Source organism: Capricornis sumatraensis, chromosome 15 (genome assembly GCF_032405125.1).
Source record: "Capricornis sumatraensis isolate serow.1 chromosome 15, serow.2, whole genome shotgun sequence".
Lineage (NCBI taxonomy): Eukaryota > Metazoa > Chordata > Mammalia > Artiodactyla > Bovidae > Capricornis > Capricornis sumatraensis.
The window spans coordinates 45,122,513-45,146,480 of NC_091083.1; the positions used below are offsets into that span (position 1 = coordinate 45,122,513).

The following is a 23,968-nucleotide window of genomic DNA, read 5'->3' on the forward strand; positions in this document are numbered from 1 at the left end:
CCACCCTGCTGGTTAGAATCAAGAGAGAGGACTAAGGAATGATAGGGAGGGTGCAGGAAACTGGCGCTCTCGTTTACTGCCAGCACAAGTGGCAAACGGTATAAAAAGCTACCCTGGGTAGGTCTGGCAGCTGCGCAAAAGGTTACACATAGTTGCTGCATGACCCCAAATTCTGCACCAAGGCACATACCTAAGAGAGATGAAGACATCGGTCCACTCAAAAATTTGTACACAAATGTTAACCGAAGCATAGCTCATGATAGACAAAAGTAGACACAACCCAAATGTCCATCAACTGACAAATGATAAATGAAGGTGGTATACACACAGTGGAGCAGATCAGACAATAAAAAGGAATGATGTACAGAAGGACGCACTGCTTGTGCTACAAAGCAGATGACCTTCACGACATCATGTGGAGTGAAGGGCCAGTCACAGGGGAGCCCACCATGCACTGGAAAGGGCTGCAGCAGGCTGGTTCTAGAGCTGGGAGTGCTGGAGAGAAATGCAGGGGGTGGGCAGAGCTTCTTTCTGGGGTGATAAAAACGTGCTAAAACCACTTGCTGTGCTAACTGCATCGTTTCGCGAATACGCTTAAAAACTACTCAATTGGACACTCTGGACGGGTGAATAGTATGGTACGTGAATTACACCTCAATAAAGCTGTCTCCCTCTCCTCTAAAAAAATCCCCTTTGGGTGGGTATGTCATACAGCCAGGGACAGGATGGCAACAAACCACACCAACAATAAAGCGGCAGAAGGAGCAGACTTTTCACTCACACCTTCACGCTCCTTATTCTTCACTTCAAAGCTACATTTTTAAAAAGCTAATTATTGTGATGAACATTCCTAACTCAAGAAAGCCTTCAATCTTAGCCACAGCTCCTTGGAGCTGACAAAGGGCTTGCCACTGTCTGTGTCTTATTTTTCTAAAGTGTACCAAGAATCTTGAACTGTAATTACAGTGCAATCATTCTTATTAAAGGTTTCCAAATAAAACTAGCTTAATTAAAATGTACTTTATCCTATTATTTTCAGAAGTAGGTTCAGCTAATAATAGAACGCCTACAGCATGCTGTCTTATGCTGCACATTTCCATGTGCTTTATGCCACCTTCAGTATTACAACGACCGCAAAAGATGACATCTCCGTGTTGTTGTCGTCCAGTCACGAAGTCATGTCTGACTCTTTGTGACCCTATGGACTGAAGAATGCAGTCTCCATATTACAGAAGGGAAAACACTGTACCTGGAGATCAACGGCTTGTCATCCAGCCAAGGTCAGTGGTGGAGCAGACACCTGATGTCAGGTTCAGTGATCTTTACAAAACTAATGAGTGAACTCTGTGAGATTCAAGACCCTCACCTCTCACCTCTCACCCTCACCTCAACAGAATCACCAGAAAAATGCTGACATTAACAGCACCAGAGAAATCACTTGTCATAAACAGACACAACTTAAAGAATTCATGAAAAAATTGTCACCCTGCTTATTTAACTTATATGCAGAGTACATTCTGAGAAACGCTGGGCTGGAAGAAGCACAAGCTAGAATCAAGACTGCCGGGAGAAATATCAATAACTTCAGATATACAGATGACATCACCCTTATGGCAGAAAGTAAAGAAGAACTAAAGAGCCTCCTGATGAAAGTGAAAGAGGAGAGTGAAAAAGTTGGCTTAAAGCTCAACATTCAGAAAACTAAGATCATGGCATCTGGCCCCATCACTTCATGGCAAATAAATGGGGAAACAGTGAGAGACTTTATTATTTTGGGCTCCATGCAGCCATGAAATTAAAAGACGCTTACTCCTTGGAAGGAAAGTTATGACCAACCTAGACAGCATATTAAAAAGCAGAGATGTTACTTTGCCAACAAAGATCCAACTAGTCAAGGCTATGGTTTTTCCAGTGGTCATGTATGGATGTGAGAGTTGGACTCTAAAGAAAGCTGAGCAACAAAGAATTGATGCTTTTGAACTGTGGTGTTGGAGAAGACTCTTGAGAGTCCCTTGGCCTGCAGGAAGATCCAACCAGTCCATCCTAAAGGAGATCAGTCCTGGGTGTTCACTGGAAGGACTGATGCTGAAGCTGAAACTCCAATACTTTGGCCACCTGATGTGAACAGCTGACTCATTTGAAAAGACCCTGATGCTGGGAAAGATTGAAGGCAGGAGGAGAAGGGGACGGAAGAGGATGAGATGGTTGGATGGCATCACCGACACAATGGATATGAGTTTGGGTAGGCTCTGGGAGTTGGTGTTGGACAGGGAGGCCTGGGGTGCTGCAGCTCATGGGGTCGCAAATAGTCAAACATGATTGAGCGATTAAACTGAACTTGAACTGAAAAAATTTACTTTTAAGTCACTCCAAATGCCTACTGTGTTCTATACCTGTGAAAATTGATTTTTGTGAGTTTTAAAGAAAAAGTTTTGACTGACTCTTATCCAGAGCCCTTAGAACTGAGGTAGAAGATTCATGAAAACAGAAACAAGTTTCAGTGAGGAGTCTACACTATAAGTGATACAGTACAGCACGTGGGGGGCTTCCTGGGTGGCTCAGTGGCAAAGAATCCGTCTGCCAGTGCAAGAGACACAGAAGATTTGGGTTCAATCTCTGGGTCAGGAAGATCACCTGGAGAAGAAAACGGCAACCCACTCCAGTATTCTTGCCTGGGAAATCCCATGGACAAAGGAGCCTAGCGGGGCTACAGTTCATAAGGTCGCAGAAGAGTGGGACACGACTTAGCAACTAAACAACAACAGCACATGGCACTAACCTGCCAGAAAACACTAAGAAAATAACGTTCTTACCAAGGAGGTCAAAATGCTGAGAAAAGAACATTTAACTGCAGGCTGGAAAAATCTGATTACCTGACACCCCCACCACAGGTTCCGCAGAGGAGACGAGGTGAGAGCGGCATGCGCCCCCCCAACCCCGGCCCCCATCGCCCAGGAGCCCAGAACAGCAGAGCTGGGTCCAAGCCCCTGACTCTCCTCCCTGCCCCTTCCTGTTTAGGAGGGGAAAAACTCAGCCTGGGAAAATCACACCCTATTAGTCCAGAGAGCTCAGATGACATCTACACGCAAAAGACTATTAACCCCTCACTCATCCAAAATCTTGCATTTTCCTCATGATGAGTGAAAGCTATCTGGAAGCCCCAGGAAACTGTAACTGAGCACATGGGCGGTGAGGGTGGGGAGACACCAAGGCAAGATCCGTGGGCACCAACGGCTCACGGTGCCTGTAACTGCTTGACTCAAATCATTTGCTTTTTCACAAACCAGTAACAAGAGGTGTGGCTGCAAGGAGGTAGGCTTTGGAGTCGGACTGCCGACAAACATGCGAGTATCCATCAGCTCCCAACCCTTTGCCCCAGATCCACAGCACTCCCAGAGCAGCCAGCAGAAGCCGAGCAGGGGCTCAGCCTCGACCACCATGTGCTCTGCCTTGGATCCTGCGATTCCATCTTCTGAGAAAGTCTCACTTTATTTCTATTTAACAAAAAAAGAATCAGATTCTAAAGTGCAGGAAACAAACAAACAAAAAATGCAGGAAACAATCTGAGACGTTTAAGACATGTCTGACCAAAGAATTTGCATTTAAGCATAACTTCTTGAAATAAAGTTACAAGAACAGGTACAGCACATAAAGCTGGTGGGACTTATTATCTGGTAATAGCTCCAGACGACGGGTCAAGCATGACGAGGGGTCACGCCTCCTGTAGAGGGGAGATATGTATAGACTGGATCTTTTAATAAAACAAACAGAGATACTTAAACATTACAAGGAAGCTAAGAATAGGAATTACTGGATAAACTCAGAAATGACTCACACACAACATGACTTGTCAAGAGAAACTTTTGTATTTAATTTCAATCTTCATAAAACTTTAATTTTTTTAAACAGAATTTATTCATTGAGACCTGAGATTCCTATAGGACAACTGTAGCTGCCTAAATACAAAAACACGTCCTTGTATCTTCTGGAACCACACAGATCAACAAGGAGTGGATGTAACCAACGGACTGGATCCACTCAATGACTTGGAGACCACTGAGTCAGAAGTCAACAAGATTTCATTTAAGAAAGCTGGGGCAGTAAAAACCCTGAACCAGCAGAGCTGGGGGCTTCCCAGGTGGCGCTAGTGGTAGAGAACCCCCCTGCTGATGCAGGAGACACAAGAGACACAGGTTCGATCCCTGGGTCAGGAAGATCCCCTGGAGGAGGGCATGGCAACCCACTCCAGTATTGTTGCCTGAAAAATCTCATGGACAGAGGAGCCTGGCAGGCGAAGGTCCATAGGGTCGCTCAGAATCAGACACAACTAAAGGGACTTAGCATGCACGCAACAGAGCTAGGGAGACAGCCCCTCCTAGCAGTCAGGAGGGGACACCTGGACACAAGAGAGGGTGCAGCAGGGTCCCACAAGCGCAACACCCTTCAGAGAGGGGCTGCAGTGTGGGATCCAGGAGGCAAGTATGAGACCTGGAGGGCATGGGGGCCTGGAAGGGGGGCCTTGCTAGAGTGTCAGGCTCCAGAAGATGTGCTTCTAGGGGAGGGAAGGAGAGAGGAGGCTTGGCAGTTAGTGAAAGAAAGCAGAGCTGGAAATAAACTCAGGGTTTTGGGAAACAGGGGAGGCAGAACTGGAGTGACAGCAAGCCCCAACCCAGCCCCCAAATTCTAGTCATCAAGGAAACCACACCAATGTATGGACAGAAGGTGCTGTGAAGGTAACGTGAATTTAAGAGAAAGAACGCTCCCAGTGTTGGCCCTTCCCCAGGTGAGCAGTCTGCAGTGACCCTCTCTCATGACGGGCCTCGCAAGGGCACCATCTGAGCTCGGAGTCAGGCATGTGCTCCTTGACACACTCACAATCACTCTGGACCAGACACCCACTCTGCCTTCACGTTCAGTACTGTATTCAATGAATTATATGAGACAGTCAACACTCTACTATAAAACAGGCTCTGCTAGATTGTTTCGCCCAGCTGTAGGCTAATGGAAGTGCTCTGGCAGGCCAGGTAGGTGTGTTAAACACATTTTCGACTTACAATGGGTTTATGGGGACATAACCCTACTGTAAGCAGAGAGAGACCTATACAAATACCTGAATCCCCCTGACACACACACACCCTGAATAGAGGGGTAAGTAGAGCACATTCACTGACTGGCATACAGGGAGGTAATGCATGCTTCCCAGGGCAGACAAAACACTAGATTCCCAAGTAAGGAAATCAGGCCGAAGGTACTAAAGAAGATTCACAGGGCAACAGCATACTCCTCTGGTGACAGAAGCACAGACCACCCATGCAGCTTCTGCTCCCACTCCCCCCCTCCCAGTCAGCCCTGGCCACTGTGCCCGGACTGGATGAGGGAGGGGAGCTGCCCTCTCCCTGGGGCCGGGAAGCACAGGCCACGTGGCCACAGGCATCAGAAATCCTCTTAACTAACACGCCCTAGAACAGGCAATCACAAATAACAAGAAAGCAAAGACTGCTACCCTGGCATCAGAGGAGGTAGAATTGGGCTCAAAAGTATCAAATGAAATAGAGAAATTCACTTCATAATACTAAATACAATTCAAATGAAAGTATACTGGTTGTGAACATCTAGGCACCCAAACATGGCAGCCATCTTTATAAAGCAAAAATCACAGGAATCCTGAAAGCCAAAATAATCTTGAGAAAAAAGAACAAACTGGAGGGCTCACAGTTCCTGATTTCAAACCTTACTGCAAAGCTATAGTAATCAAAACAATGTGGTACTGGCAATAAAGACAGACACACAGACCAGTGGACTAGAATAGAAAGCCCATGAACAAATCTTTGCATTTATGGTCAAATGATTTTCAACAAAGGTATCAGAATATTCAACAAGGAAGAGACAGTCTTTTCAACAAACTGTGCTGGGAAAATCGAATACTGATTTGCCAAAGGATGAAGCTGGAGCCTTACGTATGGTGGTGGTGGTGGTGGTGGTGTAGTCGCTAAGTCGTGTCTGACTCTTGCCACCGCATGGACTGTATGCAGCCTGCTAGACACCTCTGTTCATGGGATTTCCCAGGCAAGAGTGCTGTAGTGGGTTACCATTTTCTTTTCCAGGGGACATTCCCCAGCCAGGAATCAAATCCAGATCTCCCACTATGCAGGCAGATTCTTTACTGACTGAGCTATGAGGGAAGCTCCAGCCTTATGCATAGCCTTATGTGAAAATTAACTCAAAATGGATCAAGGACCTAAATGTGACACTTAAAACAGCAAAAACTCTTAAAAGAAAACAGAGCAAAAGCTTCATGACACTACATTTGCCAATAGTATCTTGGATATGACACTAAAGGCACAGATTAAAAAAAAAACAGACAAACTGAACTTCATGAAAATTGAAAAAAAAAAAACTGTGCATCACAGACACTATTCAGAGAGTAGAAAGGCAACATACAGAATGGGAGAAAATATCCTCAAATCACATACCCGATAAGGGATTAACATCAAGAATATATAGCAAACTCCTAAAACTCAATAACAAAAAAAAAAAGTCCATTCAAAAGTGGATAGCCAACGAGAATTTGCTGTATAGCTCAGGAAATTCAAACAGGGGCTCTGTATCAACCTAGAGGGGTGGGATGGGAAGGGAGACGGGAGGGAGTTTCAAAAGGGAGGGGATATATGTATACCTATGGCTGATTCATGCTGAAGTTTGACAGAAAACAGCAAAATTCTGTAAAGTAATTATCCTTCAATAAAAAAATAATTAAAAAAAAGGACAAAGGACTTGAATAGCCATTTCTCCAAAGAACATATATGAATGGCCAATAGGCATATGAAAAGATGCTCAACATCATTAATAATTAGGGAAATGCAAATCAAAGCTACAATGAGATATAACCTCAGACCTGTTAGAATGGGCATTATTTATAAAATACTAAGTGCTGGAAGGAAGCATGTAAAGAAATTAGAATCTGTGTGCATTGTTGGTAGGAATGTAAAATGGTACAACCGCCATGGACACCAGTATGGCAGTTCCTTAAAAAATTAAAAATGGGATTACTACATAATCCAGCAATTTCATTTTGGGGCATATACACGAGAGAATGAAAAGCAGGCTCTCAAAGAGATACCTGTACAATCATGTTCATGGGTGAAACAAATAATTTCCTTAAAAATACAATTTACCAAAACTGACCTCAGTAGAGATAGAAAGTTTAAACATTTAAACATTTCCAGGGGAAAAAAGAAAAGTATCACGGAAATTAACACCAAAAAGCCCAACATGACTTCACTTAAGAGGATTCAATTTAAAAATGCAGAGACCAGAGCATGGGGAAAAAAAAAAAGAAAAACTTACAAACTGTTTTTATGAGGCCCCTGTGACATCAGTGCTTCAATCTGAAAAAGACTATACACATACACACACTGCAAATAAAAGAACTTGAAATAAAATAATTTAAAACAGTATCCAACTGTCCATTATAAAATTCATACATTATAATTCAGGGGGTTATTCAAGGGATGCCAGGACAGTTAAGTATGAGGATATTCCTTGGTTAATGTACTAATAACTAAAGGAAAAAAGTCATGCTTACCTCACAGTTATTGAAAAGGCCTTAAAATATAAGTCCTTCATTCAATCCATAATGAAAACACCCATTAAAACAAGAATTAGCAGATACCTCCTTACTGTGAAAAACATGTATTTTAATCCAATAAAGTACTGATCTATTAACTTGTTAATTTTAATTAAATTAACATTCCTAAGATAAGTTCTATTAATATTCAAATACAGACATGATTAACATTCTGAAATTCTGCTTACAAAATCTCCTTACTGTGAACTCCTACGTATCACTCACCAAAAATTCTTAAGATACAAAAGTCTTGCTGATTTTATACGCTAATCAAATGAACTCAAACTGAAAGCATAAAAATGAATTATAAAGTCTCCTATAACTAGGATGATCCTCAGTCCCGGTTGCAGGGACACTCCTGGTTTATACTCATCTTCTTGGCATCTCAAAAATATCCCAGTTTGAACACTACCTTCACGGTCACTCTATAACTCACAGATACAGGGAAATATCTGAAAAAAGTCTAAAGTAGAATTATATAAAGTTTAAATGCTATTTACATATAAAAGACAGTATTTAGAGACTGAGAAATCATGAAAATCAGGAGGTGAAGATGCACTGTCACGTAAGCCACACTCCCTTCTTCACTTTCAGCAGAACCAACGAACAGTATCTAAAATTAGTAAGGTAGCAGAAGTATTCTCAAATTATTTAGAATCCTGGTAGCAACCATCAGAAGAATCAAAAGGAAAGTTAAAAACAATTACCTCTGCTGATTAAGATTTAGGAGCATGAGGATTCAGGGAAAACTCTACTTTTGAACTTAAACTGTTCTGTACTCCTTGCCATTTCCTACCATATGTAGCTGCTACATTTACAACTAACAGGTATTGAAGGAAACACAGAAGAAAGAAACATGAACTCCCCTTCACTTTGTTACCTTTGCTCTTCAAACTAAACAAAAGAGCACAAGAAAACAAATCAGCATCTGTAAGGCATTCACCGGAGTCCCCTAAAGACCCAGGGAGGTGCTGGGCCACCGCCAGCAAACAAGGTAGACCTCCAGGCCCTTACACCCATGAGCCGCAGGCCACCACAGTCCTGGTCCTCCCTACCACTGGTAAAGGACTCTGCACCTCACAGGGCTCACAGGAACGAAAGAATATGGTGAACATTGCAAAAATGCAAACAGAAAAAGGCCAATCATGATTTTCATTTGATGTATGAAATAACTTGACATTAAAAATCAAAAAACCAAATGATTATAATACAGCTCTGTGCAGCACCTCATTCAGTCCTTACGGCTCTGACAAGTAAATTCTTTCCCTCTGCCCATGCGAAAGCTAAAAAAAAAACAGAAGCTCTGAGTACAATTTGCTTGGCCAGGGTCACCAAGCCAGTAAACTAGAATCTGTATTTGGCCTTCTTACATATATATACACACATACACACACACAGAGTGTGTGTACATATTATTATGGCTCACATATACATTATATAATACATAACAGGTTATTCTATTATTACATAAAAATATATTAAATATATATATTTCTTACACTATACCACCTGTCTCTAAATCTGAGCTTAATAATAAATTTTTTTTTAAAGTTCAATCTGCATCTGAATATCTACTGTAACTGAGGTGGACCTAAATGCTTTACAACTGCCATCATATGTGCCCATCATAATTTGGCAAAATTTAAACACAGTCTTTGCCAAAATAAAGCTGAGTGAAAAATACTGATAATTAATGACCCACAATGCTTAAGAAATACTCCCAATTTTCACAAGTAGCCAAGAAATACAGATTCAGTTATTTCTGAGCAAACCTATAAGAGGCTTCCCAGATGGTGCAGCGGAGAAGGCAATGGCACCCCACTCCAGTACTCTTGCCTGGAAAATCCCACGGACGGAAGAGCCTGGTAGGCTGCAGTCCATGAGGTCGCTAAGAGTCAGACACGACTGAGCAACTTCACTTTCACGCATTGGAGAAGGAAATGGCAAGCCACTCCAGTATTCTTGCCTGGAGAATCCCAGGGACGGGGGAGCTTGGTGGGCTGCCGTCTACGGGGTCCCTCAGAGTAGGACACGACTGAAGTGACTTAGCAGCAGTAGCAGCAGCAGCAGATGGCGCAGTGGTAAAGAATCTGCCTGCCAATGCATGAGACATGGGTCTGATCCTTGGGTGGGGAAGATCCCCTGGAGCAGGAAATGGCAACTCATTCCCATATTCTTGCCTGGAAAATTCTGTGGGAGCCTGGTGGGCTACAGTCCAGGAGATCACAAAGAGTCAGACATGACTGAGGATGCACACAACCCTATATGGCCTTTCATTAAATTTACTTTGACACAGCCAGATTTATAGCTCTTTACAAGCTTTGAGCCTGGGGAACATTCAAGAGCATGGGAAGATAGGGTTAACCACCCAGAACCTGCTCCCACAGTCAATCTTAAGCCACTCTCTTCCACAGGCAGTGTTCCCCACTGTGGTCTCCTATAACAGGATGGTAGATACAGTACAGGCTGTGGAAATGCTAAGCCATCTTGCTGTCAGATCTAGGTCGGCTGATCATCAGTTCATTAAGATGGCAAACTAAAATTTGATGTTAACTACAAAATTCAATAGCTCATCTCTGGAAACAAAATCAAAGCACAGCCCTTTCAGTGGCAATTTTGCTACACTAAGCTAAGCCAGTGAAGGAGTTAAGTTTTAATTGAATTCCATGACTCCAAGAACACATCACTGTTGATCTGTCAGTCAAGCAGAAAGACTGACCATCATGACAGCAGTTTCTTGTGGTGGCTCAGCAGGTCCTTTCCTGCAGGGGAATGTGGGAAAGACCAGCAAGGAACACAGACATCTCGCGGGTGAGCCTGAACTTGTGCCTTACGTACAGAAGAATGCATGACTGGCTTCTTCATATTTTCAGCTAATTTTACTGAAAGCAACAAAAAAGGAAGAGCCACAGAAGAGCAGTGAGAAGGCTGCATTGCCACAAAACTAGCACAGTGTGTGGGTCGACACTGAGCAAAGGGGATCCACTCTTACACAGATTTTAATCTGCAGTTGGGTTAACCAGCCCCAGGCGTGAAACATTTGCAGTAAAGTAGGTTGAGCGCCTGTAACGGCCTCCAGTGCCCCCAAACAGCATCACCTGCCCCCAGTAAAGTGCTGTCAGCTCTTACACAGGTGGGCTCAGTGACACCAATATGTGGGTATGTGCTGTTAACTTAGGAATCAGACATGCAGATGGATTGCACTGTGGTTTAAAGCCAGGAAAAATTCTCTGGCTAAGGGAGCTAGGGCAGAGAGGATTAACACAGGTATCCCAGCCCAGAAAGCTGAAGACAGGTGCAAGTGATGCCCAACGTAAAGTAAGATTCTGAACACCTAAAACTGACACAGAATCTGTCTTCCCACTGTCACTGACAGAGAATCTAGCTGTTGGCTTCAAAGAATTATGTAACGCTATTAAAGCTCAAAGAACTCTGAGTACCCTTCTTCCCCAAGCTTTTCCAGAGACAAGCATTACTGAAACCAGAGTACTCCACAGTATAAATAACCCTTATGTGGTGCAAAGCTCTTTCAAATATTGATATTTTACTTCATTAAAAGCCCAAGGATGCAGTTCCAAAAAGTCTCTGACTCTGAAATCCTGGCAAAGTCAACTTCATCTGTTTGGTTCTCTGTTTTCCTTGATAAATAACAGGGCCTGATCATTCTGATGAAGATGCTAATTAATAATCCTCATCTTTAAGACTAAACATTTCACAAGCATATATTCTTGGAACCTTCACTCACTTCTCTTACACTCATCTTACAGCACAGAAAACTGAGGCACGGAGAGGCTAAGGAACTTGCCCCTGGGTCCCAGAGCAAGGACAGTACACCGACCTGCTGGATCCACGTCAGTCCTAAGACGCAATGACTTCCGTGAAAACTGAGGCTGAATGCTGAGGATGAAGTCTTCCTACAATGCTCCACAACAAAACAGATGATCAACAGTCAAGAAGAAAAAAAAAAAAAAAAAGACGTTTCTCTAAAGACAAAACACATTTCTAAAATCCTTTTAGGATTACTGGTTCAAGATGTGGTCAGATTTCACAAGAAGCACAACCAACACCTCTTCATCAAAAGGAGCCAGAGGAGCATCCCTCTGAGAATCATCAAGTGCTGTCAGGCACTTTTTCCTCTGCCGATTACAGATTCTCTTCCAGGGATGTGAATCCAGACTGGAAATGCTGTGCCATTAAGTTCACCTCCTAGCTCGAGGTGCTAGGACATTAAATTTTACTGGAATAAACTGTAATTGTTTTGTGAACCAGAGAAAGGAGTTACTGCTTGGTGTTAAGGTCAGGTATAAGACAGGGTTCCTTATAGTACTGTCATAACTTTTAAAGGAGTACAAATTTGTAATTCATGGCTATACTCTAAACCACACATCATATGATAAATTTAGAAACCACCAGGGATAAATGCCTTGGAGAAGGCAATGGCAACCCACTCCTATACTCCTGCCTCGAAAATCCCATGGATGGAGGAGCCTGGTAGGCTGCAGTCCATGGAGTCACTAGAGTGGAGCACGACTGAGTGACTTCACTTTCACTCTTCACTTTCATGCATTGGAAAAGGAAATGGCAACCCACTCCAGTGTTCTTGCCTGGAGAATCCCAGGGACTGAGGGGCCTGGTGGGCTGCCGTCTATGGGGTCGCTCAGAGTCGGACACAACTGAAGCGACTTAGCAGCAGCAGAGATAAATGACTAGAGAGGTTCTTGAGGCAGGAACCGTTACCTTCCTGCATCTTTGCATCCTATATTACGCGCACTGCATGAAACCTGCTTTTAAGCTTCCTGGAGATTATCAACACTGGTAAAATATCACAACTCAAACAACGAAGGTGGCAAAACAAGGAGATTCCAAACTGAATTTGCAAATGCTCTGGGTGTTGGCCAAGGGTCTTTCGCTTTCATAAGAAAATACGGAAAACCACCAGGAATTTTCTGCCTCCCTCATCCTAAACAGCTGAATCATTCATCTACTCAACCAGCCAGAATTCTTCCAAGAAACGTCAGTGCAGGCTCTGCTTTTTGGGAAGTCCGAATTTAAGACCTTCCCTAGGAGGGGGCAGAAGAATTATAGGAATTGAACGGGATTTCCAAGAGACGCAGACTTCGAGGAGCTGCGTTATCCCTAAGCCAACCGGAGACCCTGGCTATCACATCAATCTCTGGTGAAGCAATGGCACCGGGTTGAGAGCACGTCCTCATTCACCCCACGGCTATTACCGGTGTGCTTGGCGCAAGGCGCGCGGGCACAGGGCGGCAGACTGCGGGCCGGGCGCCCGAGCAGGGGTCTGGGACCCGCCTCTCCCCTGAGCTTCACGCTCACGCGGGACTCCAAAGAGGGGCGGGCCGACTCCAGGCGAAAGAACAAACCTGTGTGGCCGCCGCGGCGTCACGCACACTCGTGCTCGGCCAGTGGGACCCGGGACCCGCCACCGGTGCGGGGTGGGGGTGGGGGTGGGGGGAGGTAGGTGGGCCCCCTCCGAGGGGCCTAGAAGATCTCGGAAGGGCATGTAGGGGGCCCTGGGGTCGTCCTGAAGGGTTCTAGTGGGCGCGTGGGGCTCCGGAGATTCTAGGGGGTCCCTGGAGGCAAGGTGGGAGATTCCGGAGATTCTAGGGGTCCCTGGCAGCAAGGTGGGGGGCTCCGGGGATTCTAAGGGGTCCCTCGCAGCAAGGTGGGGGGCTCCGGGGATTCTAGGGGTCCCTGGCAGCAAGGTGGGGGGCTCCGGGGATTCTAAGGGGTCCCTGGAGGCAAGGTAGGGGGCTCCGAGGGTCCTGGGGCCATCCCTGGAAGGGTGTGGGGGCTTCGGGGATCCTAGAGGATCCCTGGAGGGCGTGGGGGTGCTCCGGGGATTCCAGGGAGTCCCTGGAGGCAAGGTGGGAGACTTTGGGGATCCTAGGGTATCCCTGGAGGGCGTTGGGGCCCTGCAGCGTCCTGGGGACCCCAGGGGACGCCGAGGAGACCTAGGGGAATTTCTGGAGGGTGTGTGGGGATTCGAGGGTCCCGGGGGCGCTCTGGGGGCCGCCGGGCAGGGACGGAAACCCTCCCCGGGGCACGCGCGGTCCGGCGCTCACCCAAACAGCCCTCGGAGGAAGGAGTGGGAGGCCTTGACTCGCTTCTCGGCCTCGGCCATCAGCTGCACTGCCTCTCTCTCCTTCCCCGCGTTGTCCATGTCGCCAGCCTCACTCCCCGCCACAACCTCCTCAGCAGGCCAGACGCGCCGCCCGCACCTCCCAGTCCTCTCTCAGCGGCCTGGCGCAGAGGCGCGGCGCGCGGCCTCGCGGGAGTTGTAGTCCAGGCGGTGCCACGGCCGTCCTCTCGCAGCGGCCGGGCGCAGAGGCGCGGCGCGCGGCCTATCGGGAGTTGTAGTCCACGTTCGGTCCGCGGGAGCCTGCGAGACGTCGCCTCTCGTTTCCTGAAGGGCGAAGAGCCGGCCGACAGCTGGAGCCTGGAGTCGGGTGCCTGACTTTCTCTGTAGGACCTTCGGACCAGGAGAGCGTTTGGCCTTTAAAGATGCGGGAGATGGAAAAGGGCCCGCGGCTTCCAGGGAAGACGGCCTGAAACGGCAGCATCCCGTTGCGTCAGGAGTTCTTGCCCAGGACGACCGACCGTGGCCAGGGGTTGGTCCGGGGGCGCGGGATAACGGAGCGGGCGAGGACACGGCGGGTGCCCGGGTGCCCGCAGGAAACCTCAACCGCACGCGAACTCCGCGAGCGATGCAGGGCGGCCACGGGAAACGGGCCCTAACCCTGCGAGGGTCACGCGCCCACCGCTCAGCTCCAGGGAGGACCCAGTTTATCTGAAGAGCCAGGCAGTTAAGAAGGAAGCATTTGCCCCAAGACAAATTCACAGTTGGTTTTCGGTCTCCATGTGAATGTCTGTCTTCTTCCCTGGTTACCGAAGACTTCCATATACAGGATCTGTGCATAATCCTCTATTGACTGAATTCTTTTCAATGGACGCGAGCCATTGAGCTCTCTTATTCTTGACATAATGCTGGCCACAGTGTGCAGTGGATTTCTTAGGACACAGTTCTGCCTGCCAGGACGACATCTATTCTCCTAGGAGAAGTATTCATAGACAGACGCTCTCCTGTGCCAGTGATTTCCCGGCCTGTCCCAGAGGGAGTTATTCTGTAATGCAAAGTCTAGACCATTTATATTTGGGAATACTAAAGCAAAGGTAGTGATGTGATTATGAAAGTCACTACCAAAGGAGAACTTGTGACAGCTTCAAACTATTAATACATACACTGTGGGCACTGGCACACAAAATACATCTAAGAAAATGAAGCCTGTCTTGACAGACAAGGCAAATGGGGTCAAACTCCTAGAAAGAAAGGTCACTAAAGCATATGTCACAGAGTTCCTACAGTGCAGGCACTTCAGAGGCAGAAGGAAGCCTTAGATTCTCAGGTGGAGTTTATTTATTTTAACTACATCCATTATTTTGACTTCAAAAAACTAATTTGGAGCAGGATTGGGAAAGGAGGAGGCAGGAAATTAGAGGCAATACTCAGTGTGGAGTAAAGAGAAAAACTGCAAAAAGTGGGCATGAGCATCTGAGAAGCAGAGCAGCCTCTGTGGATTTGGTGGTGGGACCAACCCAGAAGCTCCAAGGGCAGCATCAGCGTGTTGATTAAAGCAGTTCCCAAAGGATGTTCAAGAAATACCGATCCCTAACCCCCTAGCTCTCTGTGTCGGCATTTCCTGAAGCTGGAGACTAGGAAGTATGTGTTTAAGAAACACGTAGGAAATTGACTGGTAGACATGGAATGGTGAGGAGTGGGATGAACTGTGAGAGTGGGATTGATGTACGTGCACTGCTGTGTGTAAAACAGGGAGCAGGAAGCTGCTGTATAACACAAGGAGCTCAGCTTGGGGCTCTATGACGGCCTAGATGGATGGGATGCAGAGGGTGGGAGGGAGGCCCACGAGGGAGGGCATATATGTATACAGCTAGCTCATTCACTTTGTTGTACAGCAGAAACTGACACAATGTTGTTAGAACAACTATATGCCTATCAAAGAAGAAAGAACACTACTATTCTAGAGCATCCAGTTCATGCACCGAGTGTAACGTATCAGTTCACCATTGTGGCATATTTGAGTTTTGTCACATTTGGCTGTTACCAAAATACTCAAGTCCATCCCAAGATACAAGAAAGGCTTTCCCAGAAGCAGTCACGTGGACCTGGCTGCTCTAGGGTGTGGGGTCTCTTCCCCTCCACGCTCTGCGCAGGTGGTAGGATCAGGAAACGTGTGATGCCTGTTGCTCACGGATTCCATACTTGCCGCTGTGCCTACTCCTTAACATCTCTTTGTAACCAAATCAGTTCCAGGGTACTTTTGCGGTCATTTGTGGACCTGGGCAGAGCAGGAGACCTTGGCATGCCTGACGCTCATGAGGACAAGACCATGCTGCTGTCGTTACAAATCAGTGTACTTCTCGTCGTCTATTTAGTGCCATGTTTTCCCCACTTTGTACTTCCTGTTGGTGATTTCACTATTTAAACTGTCCCCCAAGCACCACGCTGAAGTGCTGTCTAGTGTCCTCAGGGGAGAAGGCTGGACTGTGCCCTCCAGAGAAAACACGTGTGTTGGATGAGCTTCATTCAGGCATGAGTTGTGGGGCTGTGGGCTGTGAGTCCATGTTAACAAGTCACTGAGATGTCAAATCAAATGAAATATGTTGTGTGCAAGAAGGTTACATACTGATGGGTGACCAACACGGGAAGCAAACCTGCATTTCCCTGGGGGTTGAAAGGTGGGGCAGGATGATGGTTCAGTCTTTGTTAATTCAGGATCTCTACTGACTTTACAGAACTACCTCTAATGGTGAAACTCGACCACTTTGGGAAGGTGTCTGGTTGGCAATGAAGTCAAATCAGGGAATCTCTCTTCCCATTCCCCAAAAGAAATGGACAAAAAAAAAATAAAAATAATCTATCAACTCTTCCCGAGAATGAAAGCAGGGAAATCTCTCCCTGTCAGACCACCTTACCCCCAGCCCCACTCACCAGCCGCCTCGTGGTGCCGTCTGCTCTGTGGTTCTGACCTGTACGGACTGCATCCATGGGGCCATGACCTCTGACTTCCTGCTGGGTTTGGCCAAAAGATGCCCAGCCAGAGGTGGAGGGCAGAAGGTAAGATACATCATGGCAGTTTTCCTTGGTCTCCTGGTCAGGTGACCATCTGAGGCTCCCTTCATCCTGCAGGAAATGACAGTCCTGTGCCCTGGGTTCCTTCGCCCACAGCATTGCAGGTACCCCCATAAGTAAGCCCTCCTTTTGCTAGTGTGTCCTGCAGGGACCCAGATAGACATGCTCCCCGGGTCGTTGTCTGAAGCCCATATAACCTTAAAACCCAGAACAGAAAAGGTCAGTGTGAGAAAGGACAATTTGGAGCCAGTCTCACTTATGAACATGGATACAAAAATTCTAAACAAACATTAGTAAACACACCATGCAAAAAAAGAGAAAATCTTGATAGTTATGAACATAAATATGAAATGCTAAACTTTAAGAAGTTTTAAGTGAAAATACAGGGAAATAGCTTTATGACCTTAATTTCCCAAATAGACATCAGAACTGCAAACTGTAAGAGAAAAAATTGATACATTCACTCCATTAAGGACCTCTATAGCTCAAACAGGAAAGAATCTGCCTGCAATGCAGGAGACCAGAGTTTGATCCCTGGGACGGGAAGACCCTCTGGAGAAGGGAATGGCAATCCATTCCAGTATTCTTTACTGGAGAATCCCATGGACAGAGAAGCATGGCTGGCTACATTCCGTGGGGTCACAAAGTCGGACAAGACTGAGCGACTAACACACACACACACACACACACACATCATTAACAGTAAAGATGTGTTTTTACCAACTTAGCATAGCTCAAACAGAAAGAAGAAACCACAACCCAGGAAAGGATATTTGCAGCACACCTACCCGCAAATCATTATTAAGGATAAAGAAATTACAAATCAGTGGAACACTGACAACCAAATAGAAAACACGGGCAAAGAACTTGAAGACTTGAAGGTTACAGCAGTGAAGTCTGGATCCTCTTCAGTTTTTGCTGCTATTTGCCTGGGGAGAATGGAGGTATGTTCACAGGAAACCAGTTAATGGCCCCCAGTGGCCTTCAGGGCCTGGGTCCCCTTTCTTTGTTTTCAGGATGGGTCTTGACCACTGTTTAAGTGACATAGCCTGCTTTGTTGGTGGTGTTCAGTCGCTAAGTCATGTCCTACTCTTTTTTTTAAATTTAAATTTATTTTAATTGGAGGCTAATTACTTTACAATATTGTATTGGTTTTGCCATACATCAACATGAATCCGCCACGGGTGTACATGTGTTTCCCATCCTCAACCCCCCTCCCACCTCCCTCCCCGTACCATTCCTCTGGGTAATCCCAGTGCACCAGCCCCAAGCATCCTGTATCCTGCATCAAACCTGGACTGGCGATTCGTTTCTTATATGATATTATACATGTTTCAATGCCAGAGTCTTCACTCTGTATAATAGGCTCCAGTTTCATCCACCTCATTAGAACTTTCAAATGTATTCTTTTTGATGGCTGAGTAATACTCCATTGTGTATATGTGCCACAGCTTTCTTATCCATTCATCTGCTGATGGACTTCTAGGTTGCTTCCATGTCCTGGCTATTATAAATGGTGCTGTGATGAACATTGGGGTACACGTGTCTCTTTCAATTCTGGTTTCCTCAGTGTGTATGCCCAGTAGTGGGATTGCTGAGTCATAAGGCAGTTCTATTTTCAGTTTTTTAAAGGAATCTCCACACTGTTCTCCATAGTGGCTGTACTAGTTTGCATTCCCACCAACAGTGTAAGAGGGTTCCCTTTTCTCCACACCCTTTCCAGCATTTATTGCTTGTAGACTTTTGGATCGCAGCCATTCTGACTGGTGTGAAGTGGTACCTCATTGTGGTTTTGATTTGCATTTCTCTGATAATGAGTGCTGTTGAAAATCTTTTCATGTTTTTGTTAGCCATCTGTATGTCTTTTTTGGAGAAATGTCTATTTAGTTCTTTGGCCCATTTTTAGATTGGGTTGTTTATTTTTCTGGAATTGAGCTGCAGGAGTTGCTTATATATTTTTGAGATTAGTTGTTTGTCAGTTGCTTCATTTGCTATTATTTTCTCTTATTCTGATGGCTGTCTTTTCACCTTGCTTATAGTTTCCTTTGTTGTGCAGAAGCTTTTAATTTTAATTAGGTCCCATTTGTTTATTTTTGCTTTTATTTCCAGTATTTTGGGAGGTGGGTCATAGAGGATGCTGCTGTGATTTATGTCGGAGAGTGTTTTGCCTATGTTCTCCTCTAGGAGTTTTATAGTTTCTGGTCTTACGTTTAGATCTTTAATCCATTTTGAGTTTATTTTTGTGTATGGTGTTAGAAAGTGTTCTAGTTTCATTCTTTTACAAATGACTCCGTGAACTGCAGCACGCTTCCTTATCCTTCACTATAGCCTGCTTAGGAGCTGATAAACCAACATCACAGGATTATGGACACCATCTGTAGAAGGCTTGCATGAGGACAATGGCATGTGAAAAACCCACCACCCCAGGCAGAAGTCCCATGGAGACAAAATGCCTGGCCCTGTGACCTCTGACCTCCTGAGCCCCGTGGTTTCTTAGGTGTCTTAGTCTGGAAAGAGCAAACGTCCCCTGGGCCTTTCAGGGTGGTGCCTTGCCACCGCTGGCAGTCTGCTGCTGGCCTGCACATGGGGGACCAGCAAGCCTCTGGCCAGGGTCAGCCACATCCTTCTGCCTCAGCCCAGGGACCAGGGCAGCCGCTGGTGGCCGGCAGTGCCTTCTATAGCCTCCACTGGGAGCGTTCTGGACAGGCATTCATCCAGCTCGGGCTGCTCCTTGCTGAGCTTGCTTTGAAGGGCTTCTGGCAGTAGGATGAACCACAAATCGATTGGCTTCCTGCCTGGATTCTATCCAGGTCAGCAGCCAGGCCAGAGCAGGACTGCTCAGAGGACAAGGAGAAGCTTGTCAACACAAACCAAACAAGAAGATGGTGGAAAGCAGAACCCAGAGGGGGCCAGCCTATTGTTTGGAGGGCCTCATTTGTTCCCCTAAAGTGAGGAGGGGAGGCTCAGGAGCAAAGTAGGTCACTAGGAGAGTGGAACACCATGACCCATGTCCCAGCCCCAGGCCAGTCATTCCAGAGGGATGGAGGGAAGGAATGGCCGGCAGCCCAGGGCCGTTTCACCTGCCTCAGCTCCTTCTTGTGCAAACAGCCCCAGGCACTGTGCCGGCACTTCTGTACCTTTTATGATTCAACATCCACAGGCTGTTTTTCTGTGACACTGACTTTACCTACTCAGAAGGTGAAGCTCAGCCAAGCAACAGTGGCGAGGCCTTCCCACCTCAACACTCGGCTCCTGCTGGGCGGTGTCCCTCTCACAGTGGCCCAGGCCCCATGGTGAGATCAGACCAACAGCCGCCCCATGGGATGTCTGCACCCAGCCTGGCCAGGCGGGAGTGCTCTCTACCTGCCTGCCTGCTCCCGAACAGCCTTTCCTGGACCCTGCCTGACACCCTAGGGCTTCGGCTCTCACCAGCCATGTGACTCCCCCTGCCCCAGGACCTGCTCCACTTCGGGGACCAAAGGCACCCCCACTTCAGGTGTCCAGTCAGACCATAGCGTGATGAGCAGTGGTTTTGCCCAGCGTGGTCTATTCAGGCTCTGTCACTGGATGTGATCAGGCCCCTTCCTCTGACCTTGTGGACTTGCCCAGGCTTCAGATCCCCCTTACTCCCCTGCCACGGCCGTGTATTTCCTGTTTTCGCCCAACTGTCCCATAACCACACACAGCAATTGGGCCTCAGGCTTTCCCTTTCTGTGACTTTTATGAGTGTTTTTCTTCTGCTAGTTGTACCATGTTTCATGGACATAATGAGCCCCCATTTGCCCTTATTTTATGGACAGTAAGTTGTTGCTTTTCCCGGCAGCATGTTCCACCTTCCCCCCGTTCCATGGTCTTCACCACGCCCTGGTTTCCCCTTTTACCATGGACAGGACCACCTCTGCTTTCCACTTATCACATGGACATGACTAAGCCCTCAACTTCTCCCTCAACTGTGGAAACAACCCATCTCAGCCCTCTGATTTGTGGATGGAGCACTGCTGCCTGACTCGTCTTGCCCCAGGGATGTCGTCCAGTCCCTGTTCCTCACTTTCCGTGGACAGGACCAGGATGCTGTGTTCCCGTTGGTCCACGATTTGCCCTGTTTCATCCTTACTCTTGGAAAGAACTAGAGCACTGCTACTTCCTCATTTCACAGATGTGACCAAGGCTCTTTTTTTTCCCCCTTAGGCATAGACTTGATGAGGCCTCCTCCTTCTTCCCACTTCCTCCTTTTCCTTGGATATGTTCATTCTCGTTTTCCTTTTCCTGGCATTTGACCAGGGCCCCTGTTCTCCCCTTATTCCATGCATATAATCAGCCCACATTTCTTAAGCAAATCTATTTGATATGTTTGTGGGTTTCCTAACATGGCCGTTGGATATCACCTTCCCTTCCCCAGGTCCACAGACTGGTGGTGTATCCAGGGTGGCTGTACATCTAGACGTCTGGGGCGGGCTGAGCTGGTCCAGACCCAAGCACTCTCTTACATCACTCAGAATCCTTCTGTATCTGTTTCATGATTGCACACCTGCCATCCGGGCTCAAGTATTGTTGAGGCTGCCGCCTCCCTGAGCTGGACAAATCATGAAGCCATGGGGTCTGGGAGGACACCCTGCCAAGTATAGTAAGACTTTCACACTGGAGAGTGGTCTAGGTTCCAGGACACTTGGGGTCCAACGGGCCATGGGCGTGTGTGTTCAGAGTCATGGCAGAATCATGGAGGAGGGTGTTCCTGGCTTGAGAACAGGTTCCTCCCTTCATTGTCTCCACCCTAATCTGAGATGAGTCTTTTTCCCCGTTTTCATCTTATAGATAAAGAATCTGAAGCTAAGGAGATGAATCAGCTCCCCTAGAACCCAGCAAAGACCCCAGCAAAGCCAGTTACAAACCTGGGTCTCCCTCACCATATCAAGCTGCTTCTCAATGACTAAGATCCTATGTATTTATTTTTGAACATTTTAATCTTTATTTTGAAGTCAGTTCAGACTTACAAAAAGGTTACAACAATAGCATCAAGTTCTCCCATCCCTGCATACTAACATCCTGTGTTAATTCTAGGACGATGGTGGAAACCAAAGAGTTAACATTTGTATTCACAGAAGAAATGTTCACATATTGAAGTAGGAGTTAGTCATTCTGGCTTATATATGAAGTGACGTCGCTCAGTTGTGTCCGACTGTTTGCGACCCCATGGACTGTAACCCACCAGGCTCCTCCAACCATGGAATTTTGTAGGCAAGAGTACTGGAGTGGGTTGCCATTTCCTTCTCCAGGGGATCTTCCCAACCCAGGGATCAAACCCTGGTCTCCTGCATTGTAGGCAGACGCTTTACTGTCTGAGCCACCAGGGAATCCCCAGGCTTACATATGAGTTGTGTTGAATTTTATGCTAATTAAAACAGCCTGTTTGTGACCCATCAGACATATACTGTATATCTGCTTTAATCGCTAAAGAAAAGGGCAGACTGTCCAGAAGTTTATAACATCTGAAGATAAGAGATAAATGCCTCCCTTCCTAGGATGCCAATGTTGAGACTCCTTGATGATAAGACTTCTCCCAGGGCCACAGCTGAACTGACTCTCTGTATACTTGCTGATCCAGTTTTTTTTAAACCCTGCAGGCATGTATCCCTGACTGGTTTGATGTTCTTTGTTCTAATACAACATAAAACTACTGACAGCCATGCTTCTTCCCAGAAGTTCCTCAGAGTCATCTGAGGTGTTGTGTCTCTGGATATACCCCTCAGTTTATCTCAAACAGAGCCCTTTTCTATCCCCATTATAGATGGGTTATTGGTTATTCATGTCAACAGTTTTACGCTATTAATCTACAGACCTTATCCACATTTCATAATTGTCCCACTAGAGTTCTTTGTCTGGGGCAGAATGCCATTCAGGATCCCACTTCGATGAGTGTTTTAAGCACAGGGAGCTCTTATGGGCTTATGGGTGCTGGTGATGGGGTTAGGACAAGCTATCCCCAAATATGGCACCTTGGCCCAAAGATGGTCTTAAGCCAGAGGAGTCTGAAAAAATGGCAGAAGCAGGAAGGTCACTCTGACCTCCCCATTAGTCCTTCCTTCCTGAAGCAGGAGATAAATGTACCAAGTGAAACCATCCCCTCCCTGCACATGAGGACAGAGGTTGTCCTGTAGCTGGAGACCGGAACACAGAGCCAAGGAGTCTGCATAAACTAACCTGTTACCCCTGCACCATAGGGTACCCTGAACTCAACCCCTGCATCTTGGTTACTTCACAGTTTTACTGTGTCTACAAGTTATGAAAGCTCCCTGCTCTGGTCACTTCTCTGGATCTTCACTTTCTTGCGGAGGCTCCCAGGTACTCATGAAAGCCCAGAAAGTTGGTTGCCTTTCTCCTGTTAATCTGGCTTCTGTCAATTTAATTCTTAGGCCCAGACAGAAACCCAAAGAGTGGAGAGGAAATTTCCCCTCCTGCACAGGTAACACCTAACCTCCGGGGGACTGCAGGATTTAATTTCTAAACAAGGCTCACAGCTCGTTGCTCCCTCATAGAAAGGCCAGGGTTACCTCACAAAGCTCTGCTGGGGTCACACCAAGATGGTAAGGGCTAGCACTGGGGCCTGCAGGCACACTTGGATCCAGCAGCAGAACTCTGTGGTCAGTGGATGGCAGAGAGCCAGTGCCAAAAGGGAAGCACAGGAAATAGTGGATTGCTGGCCTGGACGGCTGGAACCCACTGTAGGTAATTGGAACGTATCAGGCCCTCATCCCTTGCATCCCAGTTCAAGAATCACCTTCTCTGTAACCTTCCCCCAGTCCCACAGACAGCCTCTTTTCCATCTGATGAAAGAAAGTGAAAGGAATTGGTCACGTCTGAGTCTTTGTGACTCCATGGACTATAGCCTGCCAGGCTCCTCTGTCCATGGAATTCTCTAGGCAAGAATACTGGAGTGAGTAGCTATTCCCTTCTCCAGGGGCTCTTCCCAAGCCATGGATCCAACCCAGGTCTCCTGCATTGCAGGCGCATTCTTTACCGTCTGAGCCACCAGGGAAACCCCTTCTCTGTCTGATACATCACCTCTTCTTGCCTGCGGGGTCTGTCCTGGGGGCTTTCCTCCTAGTAGGGTATGAAGGGGGAGAGAGGCATTTAGAAATCATACTTCCCTCAGTTACTGAGAAACCCAGGGGGTG

General features: G+C 46.7%; 1 protein-coding gene across 3 annotated transcripts in view; it reads right to left on the minus strand.

Annotated features, from left to right (window-relative positions):
* The window catches only part of NAPB (NSF attachment protein beta), a 33,273-nt gene extending 19,429 nt beyond the window's left edge, over positions 1-13,844 (minus strand). For all 3 annotated transcript variants that reach the window (XM_068987304.1, XM_068987305.1, XM_068987303.1), the window contains exon 1: positions 13,711-13,844. In XM_068987304.1, coding sequence (XP_068843405.1) covers positions 13,711-13,808 — 98 coding nt within the window. In that variant the 5' untranslated portion in view covers positions 13,809-13,844. The remainder of the gene's footprint in view (positions 1-13,710) is intronic.
* Between the last annotated feature and the right edge of the window lie 10,124 nt (positions 13,845-23,968).